Here is a 17,079-nt window from a genome sequence, read left to right as displayed (position 1 = left end):
AGTATCCCTACCACCTGGATACTGGATTCAGGTCCCAGTGTCCCCACCTCAAGTCCCAGTATCCCTACCACCTGGATACTGGATTCAGGCCCCAGTATCCCCACCTCAAGTCCCAGTATCCCTACCACCTGGATACTGGATTCAGGCCCCAGTATCCCCACCTCAAGTCCCAGTATCCCTACCACCTGGATACTGGATTCAGGCCCCAGTATCCCCACCTCAAGTCCCAGTATCCCTACCACCTGGATACTGGATTCAGGCCCCAGTATCCCCACCTCAAGTCCCAGTATCCCTACCACCTGGATACTGGATTCAGGCCCCAGTATCCCCACCTCAAGTCCTAGTATCCCTACCACCTGGATACTGGATTCAGGCCCCAGTATCCCCACCTCAAGTCCCAGTATCCCTACCACCTGGATACTGGATTCAGGCCCCAGTGTCCTCATCTCAACTCCCAGTTTCCCCACCTCAAGTCCCAGTATCCCTGCCAGCAGGGTATTGGTCTCAGGTTCCAGTATCCCAATCTCGTCCCACTTTCTGCACCTCATGTCCCAGTATCCCCACCTCAAGCCCCAGTATTCCCACTTCAAGTCCTAGTATCTCCACCTCAAGTCCCAGTATCCCCACCTCAAGTCCCAGTATCCCCACCAGCTGGATACTGGATACAGGTCCGTTTCCCACCTCATCTCCCAGTATCAGCTCAGCCATGAACCTCAGAGGCTGACCTTGGACCAATCCCTGCCTTCCTCGCGGGGTTGTTGTAAAGATAAAGTGTGCATGGGGGGCATGACACGGATTCTCTCCCGTTTCGTGGTAGAACCTGTGCTTGTGTGCCCTCCAGTCGTTTCTGACTCCCTGTGGACCCTCTCTTGTGTGTTTTCGTGAAGTCTATTGAGGGGGGGCTTGCCATGGCCGTGCCCTGAGGCTGAGAGAGTGTGACTCTGTCCGCTTTCCATGCCGGAGCTGGGACTCGAAACCCTGCCCTATGTGTAATATTAAATGTAGTACTGGAAACGTATTGAGCGTCTCGGGGACGAGAGAGAGAGAGAAGAGACTCGGTGGTCCTTTTCGGTTTTGTTTTGATAAACCCTATCAAAATGGCGGCCCACAAGTTGCCCTTCCCAAAATGGCCGCGGCGCAAGACTGTCGGCAGAGGCGACCTCCCCAAGATGGCGGCCATGCCCTCCATCGCGGCGGCGTCCTCCTCAAGATGGCGCCCCGACGCTGGCTAATAACCTCGGAGGAGTGGGCGTGTCTCTCTGTGCGAGGCCCCGCCCCTTCCCCCGACTTCCGCCCTCCCGGGAAACCCCGCAGGAGCGGATATAGCGCCCTCTCCTTCCGGCGTGGCTCCTTTTCGGCCGTCGCTGCCTCCACGCGGACATGCCTGTGAGTCCTCTCCGGCCCAGACTCCAGCAGAGGAGGCCTTCCTCTCTTTCCCTCGGGGGCTCCGGCCTCCTCGGCGGCAGGAAGGGAGCCGGGCCTCGGCCTCTCTGCCTGGGGAGCCCCCTCCCTCCGTCCCTCCCTCCTTCCTTCCTTCCGCCATGGATGGCCACTACGCCAGACTCAAAATGGCGGACAGCGTGGGGCCAGGAAGGAGGCGGGGAAGGAGGGGGCCCAGCTCCCCGAGGCTTCAGTCCCCTTCCTCCGATCCATTTGCATGTTATCATAACAGCCATGATGATGATGATGATGATGATGGAGGAGAGAGATCTTGCAGCACCGTTGAGAATTAGGAAGGAAGGAGTGGCAGCAGGAGCCTTTGTGGGTCTCAGTCTGCTTCCTCAGATGCTTCGGGGCTCAAGGGTGCCTAAAGACCTCTATGGCTTTAAAGCCTAGTATCAATATTAGTGTTAGCTGGGGCTTTCCTAATCTAAAGCCTACTTCCTCAGATTCGCTTGGTCTCAAAGGCGTTAAAAGATATATATATATCTTTAAATTCTCCTTCCTTGGAGGTCTTTAATCAGAGGCTGGATGGCCCTCTGTCAGTGAGGATGCTTTGATTGAGAGTCCCTGCATGGCAGAATAAAGGGCTTGGTCTGGGTGGCCCTTCTTGGGGCTCTCTTCCAACTCTATGAGTCTATGATATTATTATTGTTATTACTGTTGTTATTGGAAGAAGTCGGCAGCAGCCTCTTTCCTAGGCTAAAGCCTACTTCCCCAGGTGCATTGGGTCTCAAAGGTGCTAAAAGATCTCTATAGCCTCCATTATTGTTACTATCAATATTATTGTTAATTGAAAGAAGTTGGCAGCTGGGGCTTTCCCAGGCTAAAATCTACTTCCTCAGATGCGCTTGGTCTCAAAGGCACTAAAAGATCTCCATAGCTTTACATTCTATTATTATTATTATTATTAGCTGAAAGAATGAAGTTGGCAGCACTTTGCTTATAGTGATAAGTTGGAGCGGCAGCCTTCTAGATACAACTCTTTAGTTCAGAGGTCCCCAAGCCATGCCCTTTAAGAGGTTTTGGACTCCAATTCCCAGAAGCCTCAGCCCTTTTGGCCAGTAGCTGGGGATTCTGTGAACTGAAGTCCAGAGCCCTTTAGAGAACACAGTTTGGGAACCACTGCTTTATTTACTGAGGCTAGGCTTCGTTAGCGTTAATTTGCTTAGGTTAAGTAATCACTTTGGGGGGACTACACCTCCCAGAATCCCCAGTCAGTGTGGATACAGGGCCTTGTAAGATGGTTCCAAGAAAGTAACTCGCATCAGCTTATGGTGGGTTATAGCTCTGTTAGCAAAGGAGACTTGCTTTGGTGGATCTTGTGGTGCAACTTTGTTGGGAGTGAAAAGTAGGAGGGAAACAAATTTACTTTGTGTGTTACAAAGACTGAGGTGGTGGTTGTGGTTGCATGCCTTCAGGGTTTGCCATTGCCTTCCCCTGAGGCTGAGAGGGTGTGACTTGCCTAAGGTTCCTCAGTGGGTTTCCATGGCTGTCGAACCCTGGTCTCCAGAGTAGTCCGACACACAAACCACTAAGGCACACATAAGGCTTAATAGGAAAGGTAGGGGTTTTGGGATACAATTGAAGGAATGATCCTTTTAGCTCAGAGCTCCCTTTCTCAAAAAGGGTCACACTTTCTAGCTGATATGTGCTGGCAATACACTTGAGGATAAGTTGTGGGTTGTGGTGCACATTCGCTGTTCTCTGGTTGATGCATCCCTTTTCCTTCCCTCTCTGCAGCTCGCAAAGGACCTCTTGCATCCCTCCCCTGAGGAGGAGAAGCGGAAGCATAAGAAGAAGCGCCTGGTCCAGAGTCCCAACTCTTACTTCATGGACGTGAAGTGTCCAGGTAGAGACGGGTTTTGGTTGGCTGTTGTGCTGGGAAAACGAGATGGTCTCATTTTAAACCCTGGTTGGGCTGTGTCCGCATTTAATTGTGATAAGGGGTTAGATTGCATAACGTCTGAGTCAGTCTCAGGTCTGTTATTCTGCATCGATCGGTGAACTTTGCTTTGAAGAAGGCCTGGTTGGAGGGCGGTGGTGGCTTTGGCACTTAACCTTCTGCTCAGCCATGTAAGCTGATATTGGGAGCTTATCTAAGGAGAGCCAGCCTTTTCATCTTGGGCAGATAGAATCGTAGAGTTGGAAGAGACCACAAGGGCCCTGATCCAGTCCAACCCCATTCTGCCATGCAGGAAATCTCAATCAAAGCATCCCTGACAGATAGCCATCCAGCCTCTGCTTAAAGACCTCCAAGGAAGGAGTGTGTTCCACTGTCGAACAGCCCTTACTCTCAGGAAGTTCCTCCTAATGTTGAGCTGGAATCTTTTCCTGTAGCTTGCATCCATTGCTCCAGATCCTAGTCTGGAGCAGCAGAAAACAAGGTAGCAGATGGGTTATGACTGGAATTACCTGGAAAATGGGTTGCTTTCATTCAGATACACACAGTCTTTAATAGTGCCCTCTCCCTAAGCTTCTTATTAGGCCCTGTCTCTTTTCCATTTTTGGAGGGCAAACATAAGCCCTGATTTATTCCATCTGCGAGCTGTTCTTGACTCCTGTCAAGGAACTACCTTTTTGATGTTTTAACTGCTACCACTTGAATGACATTAAAGTTAAACATTAGTGACTTCAAACTTTAGTTTACAATAAAGTACAGTGCAACTTTAGAAAGTTGGGGTTAAAAAGTTAAACCACTCCTCTCATAGATGTTAGGTGCCAGCTGGGTATCTAGTCCACATGAAGCTCTTGGAGCAGAACTCTTTGAAAGGAGGAGAGGAGTGCCATGCATATAGCAGTGATGCCCCAGCCCTTTGCCCACCATCTAAACATGCCTGAAAATTGCCAGATTTGGGGAGGAGAAAGCAACATTCTGTCTGTTTTAAACTATAAAATATGCCTGATTTGATCGTTTTCTGCTTCCCAGGTTGCTACAAAATCACAACTGTGTTCAGCCATGCTCAGACAGTGGTTTTGTGTGTTGGCTGCTCAACTGTGCTATGCCAGCCCACTGGTGGAAAGGCACGGTTGACAGAAGGTAAGTGCCATTGAAACCCCTGCTCTTGTCTATTTTTACTTCCGCCTCTTCTCTTCCACAGGATTTAAGCAGTGAGGAATCAGCACCTGGTTCCTATTGTGTTATGCAAGTCTCTTCTCTTTTTCTTCCTTCTGTAGAATCAGCCTATAAAACACCTTAAAGTGGGTGGGGTCTGTAGTTGGGAACTAAGTTGTTGCTTTTATCTGCTTGTTGGTAGTACATTTGTTTCCTTTAGCTTCACAAGCTTTTATGTGAGGTGTGAAGTTGAAGGCCATTCTCTGAAGATGCCAGCCACAGATTCAAAAACCCAGAAACAACTATTTTATGTGAGACTTTACACATAAGATATTGAGAGGCCTTCCTGACCAAGTAAAGTTTGATGTTTGCATTGTGTGTAGCAATGGCTGAGAGTTTTGGGGTATTCTTATTGGGTGAGTCTGGTGGCAGCGGTGACTCCTTTTGATTTTATTGGGCATTGCCATTGCTCTTTCAAATAAGCCAAGGAGAACTTTAAATTTCTCTTACCCAGAGGCTTGAGATGGTATGGTTGCTGTATTTTAATAAATTGGCTATGGGAAAGTACTTTTTGTTTTTTGTAGGGGATCTTGCAGCACCTTTGAGACTGAGAGTAGTATGGTAGCATGTGTGTTCATGCCTACTTCCTCAGATGCATCTGTTGGAGTGGAAAAGCCCAAGGATAGACTTGTATAGCGGTCTGTGTGTGGGAATGTATAGCAATGCAAAACTCGATGGGTGTGGAGATGGGGTGACAAGTTGTGTCCATTATGCCACAAAACCATGGGCCTCATGGGAGCTTTTTTTGGCCAGTTCCTCACTTGTTACCTCATTTCCATACCCTCAAAGTTTTTCATTCCTATGAACATCCGCACACAGCTCGCTATATAGGTCTGTCCCTGGGCTTTCCACCAAACGCATCTAAAGAAGTAGGCACAAGTCTACAAAAGTTCATGCTATCAACTTCTTTCTTTCATTTAGTCTCAAAGATGCTGGAAAGATCCCTTTGCATACTGATTTTCCAGACTATGCTATGTCTTTGAATTCTACCACTTTTCCTTGCACTATTTCACTGTTTTTCTCTTTTCAGGATGTTCCTTCAGGCGAAAGCAGCATTAAATGAAGCAGATGGTTCCCCAGGACGGGTGGGGCTACAAGCACAGTTGTCGGCGTAGTTGTTGAAGATCTCAAGACCGTGGATGATTTCCAGCGTCTGAAAGCAAGCTGCAGCTGTGTGACTCTTGAGGTCTTCAGCTTCTCCTATGAGATAGGATTAAACTGTGGCTATTACTGTCCTTGTAGCCTCACCCATTTGACTCAATAAATTTTGGATATAAAGACAACTTGGCTTCTCACCAATGTTTTGAGTCTGAGAGTTGCTTGTGTGTTTCAGATAGGCCGTGGATGCTGTGTGGATGCCTGCGATGGCTATGGTTAAAATGAGGAGCTACCCTCAGATGCTATAGCTTAATGACTTTCCTCTTTTGAAGCCAGGTCTATGTAGAAGTCTTTGGCCCACTATAGTGTGTGCCACAAAACAGCCTCTGTGCAAGACTGCCTGCAAGAGGACTTCAGCCCTCAGCCCAAATCAGCTGCAAGAAACCTTTAGATGTGATGTGCCAAGCTTTCAGATGTCCCTAACCCGTCCTTCCCAATTAAATAGGACACCTGTCACGTGTGTCAACAGTTTACTCTTTCCCCATTGCTCCGAGAGGCGCTTTCTTGGGTGCTAGTTATCTTCGTACACTCCAAAGCCATGCCTGGGTCCTGTTTCTTACACCGGAATAATGCTGAGCACTTGGAGGAGGCGACATATAGCCTGAAGGAAATGAGGGGTGGGAGAAAGGAAAGGGCAGTTTGAAAAATGCAGATAAACATGAATCTAAAAGCTAAGAAGTCCAGGGTGGCCTTGTACGCAGGCATGGCCTACATTAGGGAGGACCTGGAGAGCAATAAATACTGCAGAGGGTTGGCAGGTGCTGTGGGTTCCCAGCATTCCTCCAACATTTCCCCTCCACTTTAACTCAAAGCAACATCTCACTACATGGGGTACATGCCATCCCTTGGAAAACTCTCTTAACTCACCTGGCTGCACTGTGTTTGCTGTGGGAACGTAGACAACAGGGACTGTGTACACTCTGGCCAAGAAGGCATTGTAGGCTGCAAGGACAACCACAGCATTAAGGTTAGCTCCAGTCAGAACCCATAAAGGCTCTTGTTTTTAACATTTTGCTGGAGTGGGTGGGTAGGCTATCAGTTTACAACTTTGCTTTATTGAACAGGCAAGCCCTCCACCCAATGTAACCGTGTTGACTGCTTTTCTGAAATGGCAAAAACAAATCCTGCCCCCCTTCACAAATACCTTACCGAGAAAAATGGCCATTGTGGATGCCAGGACAGCAAAGATGGTGAAAAAGAGGACCTGGTAGGAACCCACAAGCTGCTTGACAAGGCCTGCTTCTGCACATTGGTCTAGGTAATGCCAAAACAAAAAGTTGGATTACGTTGGATGGGTCGCAGTGTAGTTTCTTGCAAGCCACTGACAAAACTGGCTCCTTTAGAGCTCAATACATTGTACAGTGGCAAGACACGCTCTCGGCCTCATAGAAAGCTATGGGCAAACCTACTCTGAACACATCTTTCCAAGGCTGCCATAAGTCAGAAGCAAAGGAACATAATACACAGTTGACTGATCTACAATTTTCATAATTGCCCAGTCAGGATATGTTTGCTGGGGATTCTGGGTGTTGTTGTTGTTACATTTATTTATATTATTTATATCCCACCCTTTTCCCAAAACAGACTCAGAGTGGGTCACGACACTAAAACAACAGTACTATTAAAATCATACAAAAATAGTAGATGAGAACAGAAATATGAAATTTTACTTACTCCCCAAATTCAAATCAGAACTATGATTAGCTCTGAAGCAGAGATGGCACCGAAGGGCATTCTTAACTGTGATTATTCGATATGTTCAATACTCAATATATAAACCTATATTTTTAATTTAATTCTACACTGTTTTAACTAAGTGTGACACTTAAAACTTTTGTAAACGGTGTTTTCTTTTATCTGTGACCGTAAATAAAACATAAGACTCATATGCCCAAAATGGGACTTTTCCCATACGAATCTGGCTTAGGATGCTCGCACAGGGTTCTGCTGCCTATGGGAATCCAGTTAGAACGCGCACCACCCGGGTTTTGCTTCGGAGGGTAGCTGTGCTCACCAAATAAATGCTTTTCTGGCCAAGCCCGCACCAACACAGCCGCCCTCTGGCCTGTTAAGATGCAGGAGAGGTTGACAAAGACGGGTGCCGCCATCTCGTGGAGAGAGCTCAGGTTCACCACGTAAAGAGAGAAGGCAAGTCCAGGCATGTCTTGAAGATACAGGGGTGGCTCCATCCTTATCACAGGGGAGCTGGGCTGAGCCTTGGAGGAGGAAAACAAAGGGTTAGAAAGCAAACAGTCGCAAGGGTTGACGTTATCCGGAGGGCTAGTTCCGTTTCTCTGGCAAGAACTAGTGATGTGGCATCTCAGAGCTGGCACCTGCGGTGGACTTACTGTATATACTCCACTATTAGCCAACCTCATGTATAAGTCGAGGGCAGGTTTGGGGGTCAAAATTATGGATTTTGATCTGACCCGTGGATATGTTGAAGATCAAACCTAGCAGCATGCAACAAAGGATGTAAAAATCTTTAAGATGTGAAAGATCTTTAAAAATTGTTCACAGACATCATAACTCTTTGTGCTCACCCTAAAGGCTGAACGGATGAGAGAGCAGAGGGGCTGATGTGTCTTTTTTGGTGCTCCGAGAAGAGATTAAGCTCTCGCCTTCCACCAGGGCATGGTTGTGTTTTTTATAAGCGTTAAAGTATAGTGCTGTACTTACATTGAGCCATAAATAAGTTGATCCAGGTTTTTAGTCAATGTTTTGACTAAAATTTCTTAGACATATACAGGAGCATATGCAGTAGCTGTACTTCAGTAGATAAAGTGTTATCCACAGTCGGTAACCTATTAGTTGATGGAAACAAGTACAGTGGTCCCTCCACATTAGCTGGGGTTAGGGGTGAAGTACCTCTTTGAATGTGGGGAACAAATGCAAATAAAATAAAAATCACTATGCTTTTCACCTGAAAGAACAGCTCTTTGGGAATCTCCAGGTCCTCCAGTGCAACTCTATGGTCAACATCTGCCAGAGGTTGATCACAGAATCATGTTGGAGGACCTACAAATGCCTAAAGAAGTCTTTTCTCTAGAAACTTGTAGGTTCTCCAGCACAACTCTATGGTCAACGTCTGGCAGAGTTGCGCTGGAAGACCGAGAGATTCCTAGAGAGGACATATGAATCAAAACTGCAAGTACAGTAATCGAATCCAGAAATGTAGAAGGCCGACTGTATTTGAACTTCTAGAGATATTGCAGGCATCTTCATGAGGTGGTAATGGGAAGGAGGAATGTGTGCCTCTTTCAATGCTATAGAACTGCAGCTCCCATCATCCCTTACTGTCATATCCTTCAACATTTCACAGATCTGTGAGGGAAATCGACTAATACAGTCTCCAAGTTCAAACAAACCCACATTACTCCATATGGGATTCCTGATGCAGGTCTCCTATATACCTTCCCAGCATCTCACAAACATAGAGTGAGTTGGGTAGCCAAGATGGCAAAGGTTATTAATGAGGAAGAAAATGCAAGCTAAGAAAGGCTGCAGCCATTTGCTTTTGTCTAACTCAGAACAAGATCCCTCCTCCTGAAGAAACCAAGGTGCTGCAATTCTCTTTTCCTTCTGTTGAGTTGACCAAGTGCAAACCCCATATGCATTTTAAACTCATTTTGCAGCAGCAGACAGAAGATAAAGGAACAAAGCGGGAAGGGGAGGCAGAAGCTGGGACAATTTAAAAGCAGCTTGCAAAATGGGACAGCAGAGGATTAATTGGGTATGCCACTGCTAAATTGGGACAGTTGGGTGATATGATCAAATCCATGTTATCTTCAGTTTTAAAGCTGGGGCAGCAGATGATGATCTCTTCAATATGTCTTTCAGCGGTGCCTGGAATCCAGTCTGACATGCTCCCCAACATACTCAAAGACTCAAAGCACCTGCTGTCTGAGCTTTTAAACTGAATATAATAGGGACTGCATGCTAGAGATGAACAAGGTTCCACCCGGCTCAAATGTCCTTGACTTGATCTGAGCAGGTTTTGTCCTGGACAGTGAGAAAAGCAGGGATTGAGAAGTTATACTTACCGAGAAGGTTCATTCTGGGATGGCAGGTTGAATTATCCAGCATCAGGTCAGTCTTCTCCAAGGTAAACCCAACAGTCATGGATAAGTTAAAGGCTTTCATGGCCGGCATCCATAGTTTTTGGTGGGTTTTTCGGGCTATGTGGCCGTGTTCTAGAAGAGTTTATTCCTGACGTTTCGCCAGCATCTGTGGCTGGCATCTTCAGAGGAGATGCCAACCATAGTTTCTGGTGAAACGTCAGGAATAAACTCTTCTAGAAGATGGCCACAGCCCAAAAAACCCACAAAAAAAGTCATGGATGACTCAAACTGCCATCCCGAGAACGTTTTCAACCTCAAGAAAACAAAAAGGTAAGAACAAAACCTATCACTGTAAACATATTCAATGCAGAATGAAAAATGAAAAGCTTAATGAATAATTAGATCATAAAAGTCTTATGAACCAGAAGACAGCACAAACTTGATGTAGTACTATGAAATATTTTTGCATCCAAAGGATAGGTCTGTCAGCCCTATAATGTTGCCTGAGACAAAGGGGGAACAGGCCACAAGTGGTCCCTGGACCTTTCTATCCTGAAGAACAGCTTTTGTTTGGGAAAGGAGAATCATAGCTCCTTGGCTTCTCCAAGAGCTCCCTAACAAAGGGATAGGACTTTTCTGTTCATTTCTTTTTCAACATTGGAGGTAAGCTTCCGGTCACTTCCTATATGGAAAAGAAAATAACACCTGTATTTTCAGCCATGGTACAATCTATGAAAGGACCAAACTTGCCAACTCCTGGTCCTCTGCCTGTAATATTTCTTATGATATCCAAGCAGATATCCTTGCTCTAGAGGTTATAGTTTCTGCAAATTAAAGAACAATCTATACTTTCCCCATGAATATATAAACTTTCAGCCTTTACTTACTTGTATATTTTCAATCACTTCCCTTGATCCCATCACCACAATTTCGTTGCTCAGCTGGTTGCTGCTGAAGACTACTTCGGACTGGTTGATGTAAAAGGCGGGCAAGAAGGGAACCAAGACTGTCTGGGTTCGGTCTTGGCCCTGCTTGCTTAGGAGAGAGACAGTCACATACACTGAGCCTTCAGCAGTGCTCAGAGCCAGCAGGTCATCTTCAGTCTGGGCTTTCACCTTGACTATGCAGGCATAGAGACCTTGGTTGGAAAGAAAGAAAACCAGACAAAGACTACTTTGGGGGTATAATCAGGGGAGGCATAAATCAAAGATGGAGAACCTGTTTTCTGCTTCTCTAGAGAATAGGACCCAGAGCAATGGATGCAAGCTCCAGGAAAAGAGATTCCAGCTCAACATTAGGAGGAACGTCCTGACAGTAAGGGCTGTTCGACAGTGGAACACACTCCATTGGAGTGTGGTAGAGTCTCCTTCCCTGGAGATCTTTAAACAGAGGCTGGATGGCCATTAGTCGAGGATGCTTTGATTGAGAGTTCCTGCATGGCAGAATGGGGTTGATCTGGATGGCCCTTGCGGTCTCTTCCAACTCTATGATTCTATGAACCTCTTGCCTTCTAGAACAGGTAGGGCAATGTGTGTCCCGTGGGCTATATGTGGATACTGAGGGACCCCAAAGTGGCACTGAGGAGTGGAAAGCATCATTCTGGGCAGGGAACTGGGTTTTTCTCTCCTCAGTGCCACTCCTGCCACCTTGCTTTGAGGTCACAATAGGAACTGGGCACCTCACAAGCAGGACAAAACTTTATTTGAACCATGCAGGTCAAAGAAAGTAAATGGCAGCCTGGGAGCTGTGGGAAAGACAGAGGCTGTAGGAGCTGATGGCGGACCACAGCAATAGTAGTGTAAACAACTGCTGGGATAAGACAAATGCAGGACAGATGGGGGAACCATTTGTGCTTTCCCCAAGTGTAAACAGTCCCCTGGTATCATCACCTGAGGACACTATTCCCATTACCATCCCTCTCCATACCGATAAGAGTGAGGCCCACCTTTATCAGTGTAGAATGCAGACTGAACGTGAAAGATCTTGTGTGCTGGAATGTCTGGGATGGTTTCGCTGAACTTCACTTGGCAGACCAGATGAGATTCTGGGGACAGTACATCTGTGATGGCATGAAGCTGTGCCGAACTGCAAAGGCCTGCAAGGAGGGATGGGGTGGGAAGGGAGACATCAGAAACGGGTGGCAATGCATGCAATCTGAACCAGTGAACAGATTTCCTATAGATAGTTATTGAGCCCTGTTTGCATTGTCTCTTCAAGAAACAATAACTGGATCCTTGCATTATTAAGTCAGGCAGGTGCGATGAAGTTAGTGGGAAGAGGGTAAACTCTGGAACCTGGGAACGGGATAGTTCTCCCAGTGTAATACTATAGCTAGCTGCTTCTGTTTTCACCTTGGTGGGGTGCATCTACTAACATCAGCAAGAGGAATTTCCTTTTCACAGAGAGGAAACAAGAAATAGAAAACTACTGGCACCAAAGAACATTTTTACTTGAAAGGGAATGAGCATAAGAGAGGCAAGAAAAGGCTGGTGTTTCTGTGAGCTTGTATTTTTATATGGTTGCAGTTAAATGCTGCATACCATTGGTAAACTAAGAACTTTCAGCATTTGGCTCCAACCACAAATAGTATGAATTTAAATATTATATTAGAAGGAAAGAAGAAAGCCGGTGTGGTGTAAGGCTTGAGTGTTGGACTAGGACTCCTGGAAAGCAGGGTTTAAATCCCTGCTGAGCCATGGAAACCTACCAAGTGACCTGGCGCAAGTCCTTCTCTCTCAGCCTAAAAATAAGGCAATGGCAAATATCCTCTGAAGAAATCTGGCTATGAAAACCCCAAGAGAGAGGGTCGCCATAACTCATAGACAGCCTGAAAACACTTAACAGATATTAAGGGGATAAAAACAGCTTTTCAAATATTTTGTGTTTGCCTTTGGAGATATGTAGATGCCAAATGCCCTCCTTGTACCTCTGAAGAAGGATACTAGCTGACTCAGAGGGAGAGAAGAGGCAGGCACAGCTCCACCATGAATGGTCCTCCCTCCATTTCAACTGCCATTGCCCTGGCCTTGGAGGGAGAGAAGAACTCGCAGTATCTGCTGGACTTGATCCCCTTCCCCACTGCCATTCCCTTCTCCTTTTGTGTCATGTCTTTTTAGATTGTAAGCATGAGGGAACGTCCAGTTAACTGTCAAATTAATAATTTGTAAGCTGCTCTGAGAGCATTTCTGAAAAATGGGGTATAAATACACTCGTCTCCTCCACATTGGCTGGGTTAGGGGCACAGGACCCCCGTGAATGGGGAAAGTAATAAATAAAGAATAATAAAACTTTTATTTTTATCCCGCTTTTCGGTGACGAGACAATCAAAGCAGCTCACAACACATTAAAATATCCACATTCACAACATTATGTCCCAAATCCCCCCCCATTAAAACAGCATTAAACATGTTACAATTAAAGTAGCTATTAAAAACACAATAAAAAGTACGAGGACAGAGCGGTGGGCTAATACATGATGTGGGGGGCAGTCATTCTGTGGCTGGGCACATTTATTCAGGAAAGGCCTGCCAGAAGAGATCTGTCTTGACAGCTTTTTTAAAGCTGTCTAAGCTGGCAATTTAACGGATCTCGTCTGTCCGGCCGTTTCACAGTTTGGGAGCAATTGCAGAGAAGGCCCTCTGGGAGGTAGCAGTTAGTCTGGTCTTTAAAGGTTGCAATAGATTCCTCCCAGAGGACCTGAGGGTGCGGGGCGGATTATATGGGAGCAGGCGATCCCTCAAATAGGTTGGGCCCAAGCCATGTAGGGCTTTAAAGGTTATAACCAACACCTTGTACTGTGCCCGGAAACTAATAGGCAGCCAGTGAAGAGATTTTAGAACGGATGTTATTCGGTCACTCCTAGTTTTATCGGCGACCAGCCTGGCTGCCATATTTTGCACTAGTTGAAGTTTCCGGACTAGGCACAAGGGTAGCCCCATGTAGAGGCCATTACAGAAATCAAGTCGTGAAGTTACCAGTGAATGTACAACAGTTTCTAGGTCCTTTACTTCCAGGAAAGGGCGCAGCTGGCGTTATCAGCCAAAGCTGATAACAGGCGCTCCTGATCGTCACATTCACTTGGTTTGTCATGTGAAGCGACAGATCTAGGAGCACCCCCAGACTGCTAACACACTCCTTTGTGGGGAGCGTGACCCCATCTAGGACTGGATGTTGCAACCCTATACCTGTTTTGGGGGTCCCTACTGTAAGTACCTCTGTTTGGATTGGGATTGAGTTTGTTTTTCCTCATCCAGGCCATTACCGCTTCAAGACACTGATTGAGGGGAGAAATGCCATCTGTTGTCATAGCTGCTGATGGAGAAATATATTTGAGTGCCATCAGTGTACTGATAACACCCTGCCCCACAAATAACAAAAATGCTATGTTTTTACCTGAGGGAACACCTCTCTAGGAATCTTTAGGTTCTCCAGTGCAACTCTGTGGTCAACATTTGCCAGACAGTGATCACAGAATTGGAGAAGCTACTAATAATAATAACAATAATAGTTTGTTTATATGGTGCCATAATTTTACATAGCACTTTACAGAGATTGATTAGTTAATCAGACAGTTCCCTGCCCTCTCAGGTTTACAATCTAAAAAGTGGGAAGGGGAATAAGTCCAGCAGTTCTTCTCTTGGATCATGGCAGATGACCTAGTGGAGTGTTCTTTCTAAGAATCTCTAGGTCCTTCAGTGAGACCTTTGGTTAAAATTCACCATAAAGTTGCCCTGGAGGACTTAGATATTCCTAGAGACAACATATTAATAAAATCGGTGAATAATCAAAGTTGCAAATGTGGAGGAACGAGTGTAGAATGAATAAAATAAATAAAGATGCAGGCTGGGTGAATGAGGCAAGCACCATCTCTGCCCCTTTGGTAGCCTCTAGTTCAGAGAAGATGAGCAAGCAGTTTTTTGGGCTGAATGTTTGTACCTCCCAAAATGAAGCTAACTCGCAATGGAGCGTGTGTCAGATATGAAGGAAAGGGGCTGCACCGCTTACCTTTTAGCATTGCTGTGCTGTTTGTGGTCATAAAAAGCCGGAATTCAGAAACATTTGGAGCGTTGGTTAAGCACTTTTTGGGACCAAGGTGAAGGCTTAGTCCTGAGCTGTCACTGATAACAACCTGGAAAGGACAAATCCATCAACTGTGGAAAGATTTTGGCAGCACCTGCTAGTCTCCTACAGAGAATATTGATTTTCCATGTCTCAGCAACATCAGACACAGCTGCACACAGATCTGTAGTCACTCCAACCAATTGTTTAATAATTTAACTGTATTTTATTGTGGATGGGAAGATTTGGGAGGATCTGGGATACAACGACTTATATTTTACTGGTGTTTTTATTGTTAGCCGCTTTGATCTGTTTGGAGAAGCAGGATAAAAATAAATTTTATTATTATAATTATTATTAATCCCCCCAACCTCTTTATTGCTTAGCAAAAAGAGGACAAAATGAGGTATGTGTTCACTTAACCCATTGAAGTGGCCACTTTCTAGCTTACTGGATGTTCACACCTGCTCCATTTGTTTTTGTAGGTAGAATATCAGAAAGTCTCTTTTCCTCATACATCTCTGTCTTTCCTCCCCAGTGGACTCTCACAAGTCCCAGAACTCTTGTGTGATACACCTGCCCCTTGATTCGTTTGAGAGTTGCTTCATGAATGGAGAACCTGTGGTTCTCCTGATGTTGTAGGACTACAAGTCCCAACCCTGCCATATATTATTGGGATTAAAAACAGAACAACAGAACTATTTTGGTCCCTTTACATCCTGGAAAGAGCAGAGCCAGGAACAGGGCTTTAAAAATTATTAGAATTTGCTAGCCAAAATATCCATTACCCATGTTGATGGGTGGGTAGGAGGATGTTGGGAGCTGCACCTAAAAGTACCTAACTTTCCCTAGATCTGCAATAGACTGGCAGCCTAGGCCTGCCCCACAGCTGAACACACTTGGCTCCTACCTCTCTGTAGGTTTTCACGATGCCCGGGATGTCATGGAAGACTGTCGTTTTCCCTGGACCCTTTGCAAATGCTGCCCCACTCACTGTGTCCATTTCAAGGATGTCGCTAGGCATGACCTGCCATGTCCCAGGCTCCCCTAAAAAGAGAGGACAAGTCACTTTTCCATTCTTTTTTGCCATTCTCTTTCTACAGTATGAGAGGATTCTGGGGCAGAATAAGCCATGTAGTTCAGTGGACAGGATTCTAGACTTAATTCAAATATGGTCCCACAGATAATCTGGTTAGGTGGCTGTGGACCTGTCACTCAGCCTCCGTTCTCCATCTGAAAACAAGAAGTCTAACCTCATAGTGTGTTTGTGAGGATGTTCAAGTTAGTGAGAACATCCTTGAATGTGTGAAAGATGCCTTAATCCCAGTCTACTCTCTCTCTCCCCCTCTCTCTGAATCCAGTGCTGGCCAAATAGAGCTCCATCTCATCTTCTGTACCAGGGCTGGAGAATGCTCTGGTCCTCCAGATGATGCTAGACTAGAACTGCTATCGTCCACAACCACTGGCCATGCTAACTTGGTCTAATGGGGTTGACATCCTCTAACAATTCTGGATAAACCAATGGTTCCCCAGTCTGACAATATTCCTTCTTGCTATGGGCACCCAGTAAAGACTGCTTCAGTGTGACCTTTTGACACACCATTTCCTCTGCTCATAGGGCTCTTAAGATTGGTATGAAGAAACATGTGTCCTTGCAGTACAACTCCTTGGGGTTTTCTAGTTGACTCTGAGGGCCCTTTCACACCATTCAATTATAGCACTATGGCCCCATACAGACTGCCAAAATAAAGCTGCTTCGGGTCACTTTGGAGATATGCTGTTTAAATGATGCATGCATCCTAAAAGTCCAGAAGCTGCGCCAAAGCTGTATTTCAGTCCTTAGGACTGGATCGTGGCTTTGGTGCAGCTTCTGGACTCTTAGGACGCATGCATCATTTAAATAGCAAATCTCCAAAGTGACCAAAAGTAGCTTTATTTTGGCCTGTCTGTATGGGTCCATTCCACTTTAACCACCATGGGAACGTTTTAGGTAATCTTGCAAGTTGTAGTTTGGGGAGACATTAGATCTCTCCAACTGAGAATTGTAACATCCCTCCCTAAACTGGAAATCCTAGGATTCCAAAAGACATTTGTGGACATATCCCATGGCAGTTAAAGTGGGATATAGTTGTGTAGTGAAGTGGCTCTCAAATTGCTTAAGAGTTGTCTCAAAGGTGGCACGCAAGACTTGGGAGTATATCACACAGGGCTTTTTGGAGCTCAGATCCGGTGTGACTACGGGTCCAC

The 17,079-nt window shown here is 45.8% G+C and overlaps 2 protein-coding genes across 2 annotated transcripts in view; one reads left to right on the top strand and one right to left on the bottom strand.

The window, feature by feature from the left end:
• Nucleotides 1–1,297: 1,297 nt before the first annotated feature.
• On the top strand, nt 1,298–5,838 carry RPS27 (ribosomal protein S27). The gene is made up of 4 exons (XM_089483020.1): nt 1,298–1,386; nt 3,184–3,292; nt 4,370–4,480; nt 5,586–5,838. Exons 1-4 carry the CDS (start codon nt 1,381–1,383, stop codon nt 5,612–5,614), a joined length of 255 nt encoding a protein of 84 aa, XP_089339146.1. The 5' UTR covers nt 1,298–1,380; the 3' UTR covers nt 5,615–5,838.
• Nucleotides 5,839–6,121: 283 nt separating this feature from the next.
• NUP210L (nucleoporin 210 like) overlaps nt 6,122–17,079 on the bottom strand; it is a 53,869-nt gene continuing 42,911 nt past the window's right edge. Inside the window, exons 33-40 of the mRNA XM_089483288.1 lie at nt 15,743–15,879; nt 14,779–14,902; nt 11,720–11,869; nt 10,662–10,912; nt 7,728–7,929; nt 6,863–6,967; nt 6,581–6,655; nt 6,122–6,314 (exon numbers count right to left, since the gene is read on the bottom strand). Of these exons, the coding sequence (XP_089339414.1) occupies nt 6,229–6,314; nt 6,581–6,655; nt 6,863–6,967; nt 7,728–7,929; nt 10,662–10,912; nt 11,720–11,869; nt 14,779–14,902; nt 15,743–15,879 (1,130 nt within the window). The 3' untranslated portion in view covers nt 6,122–6,228. The remainder of the gene's footprint in view (nt 6,315–6,580; nt 6,656–6,862; nt 6,968–7,727; nt 7,930–10,661; nt 10,913–11,719; nt 11,870–14,778; nt 14,903–15,742; nt 15,880–17,079) is intronic.

This window comes from Sceloporus occidentalis, unplaced genomic scaffold, assembly GCF_023333645.1.
Source record: "Sceloporus occidentalis isolate IW3139 unplaced genomic scaffold, rSceOcc1.0.p SCAF_20, whole genome shotgun sequence".
In the NCBI taxonomy this organism is placed as follows: Eukaryota; Metazoa; Chordata; class Lepidosauria; order Squamata; family Phrynosomatidae; genus Sceloporus; species Sceloporus occidentalis.
The sequence above is the reverse complement of the archived record's forward strand: the minus strand, read 5'-3'. Positions and strand labels throughout refer to the sequence as shown.

Bases quoted from the DNA above. Each gene is read 5' to 3' on its own strand.
- RPS27 (XM_089483020.1), top strand. The intron at 3,293-4,369 runs GTAGAGACGGGT...TCTGCTTCCCAG, and splicing joins CATGGACGTGAAGTGTCCAG to GTTGCTACAAAATCACAACT. The intron at 4,481-5,585 runs GTAAGTGCCATT...TTCTCTTTTCAG, and splicing joins AAAGGCACGGTTGACAGAAG to GATGTTCCTTCAGGCGAAAG.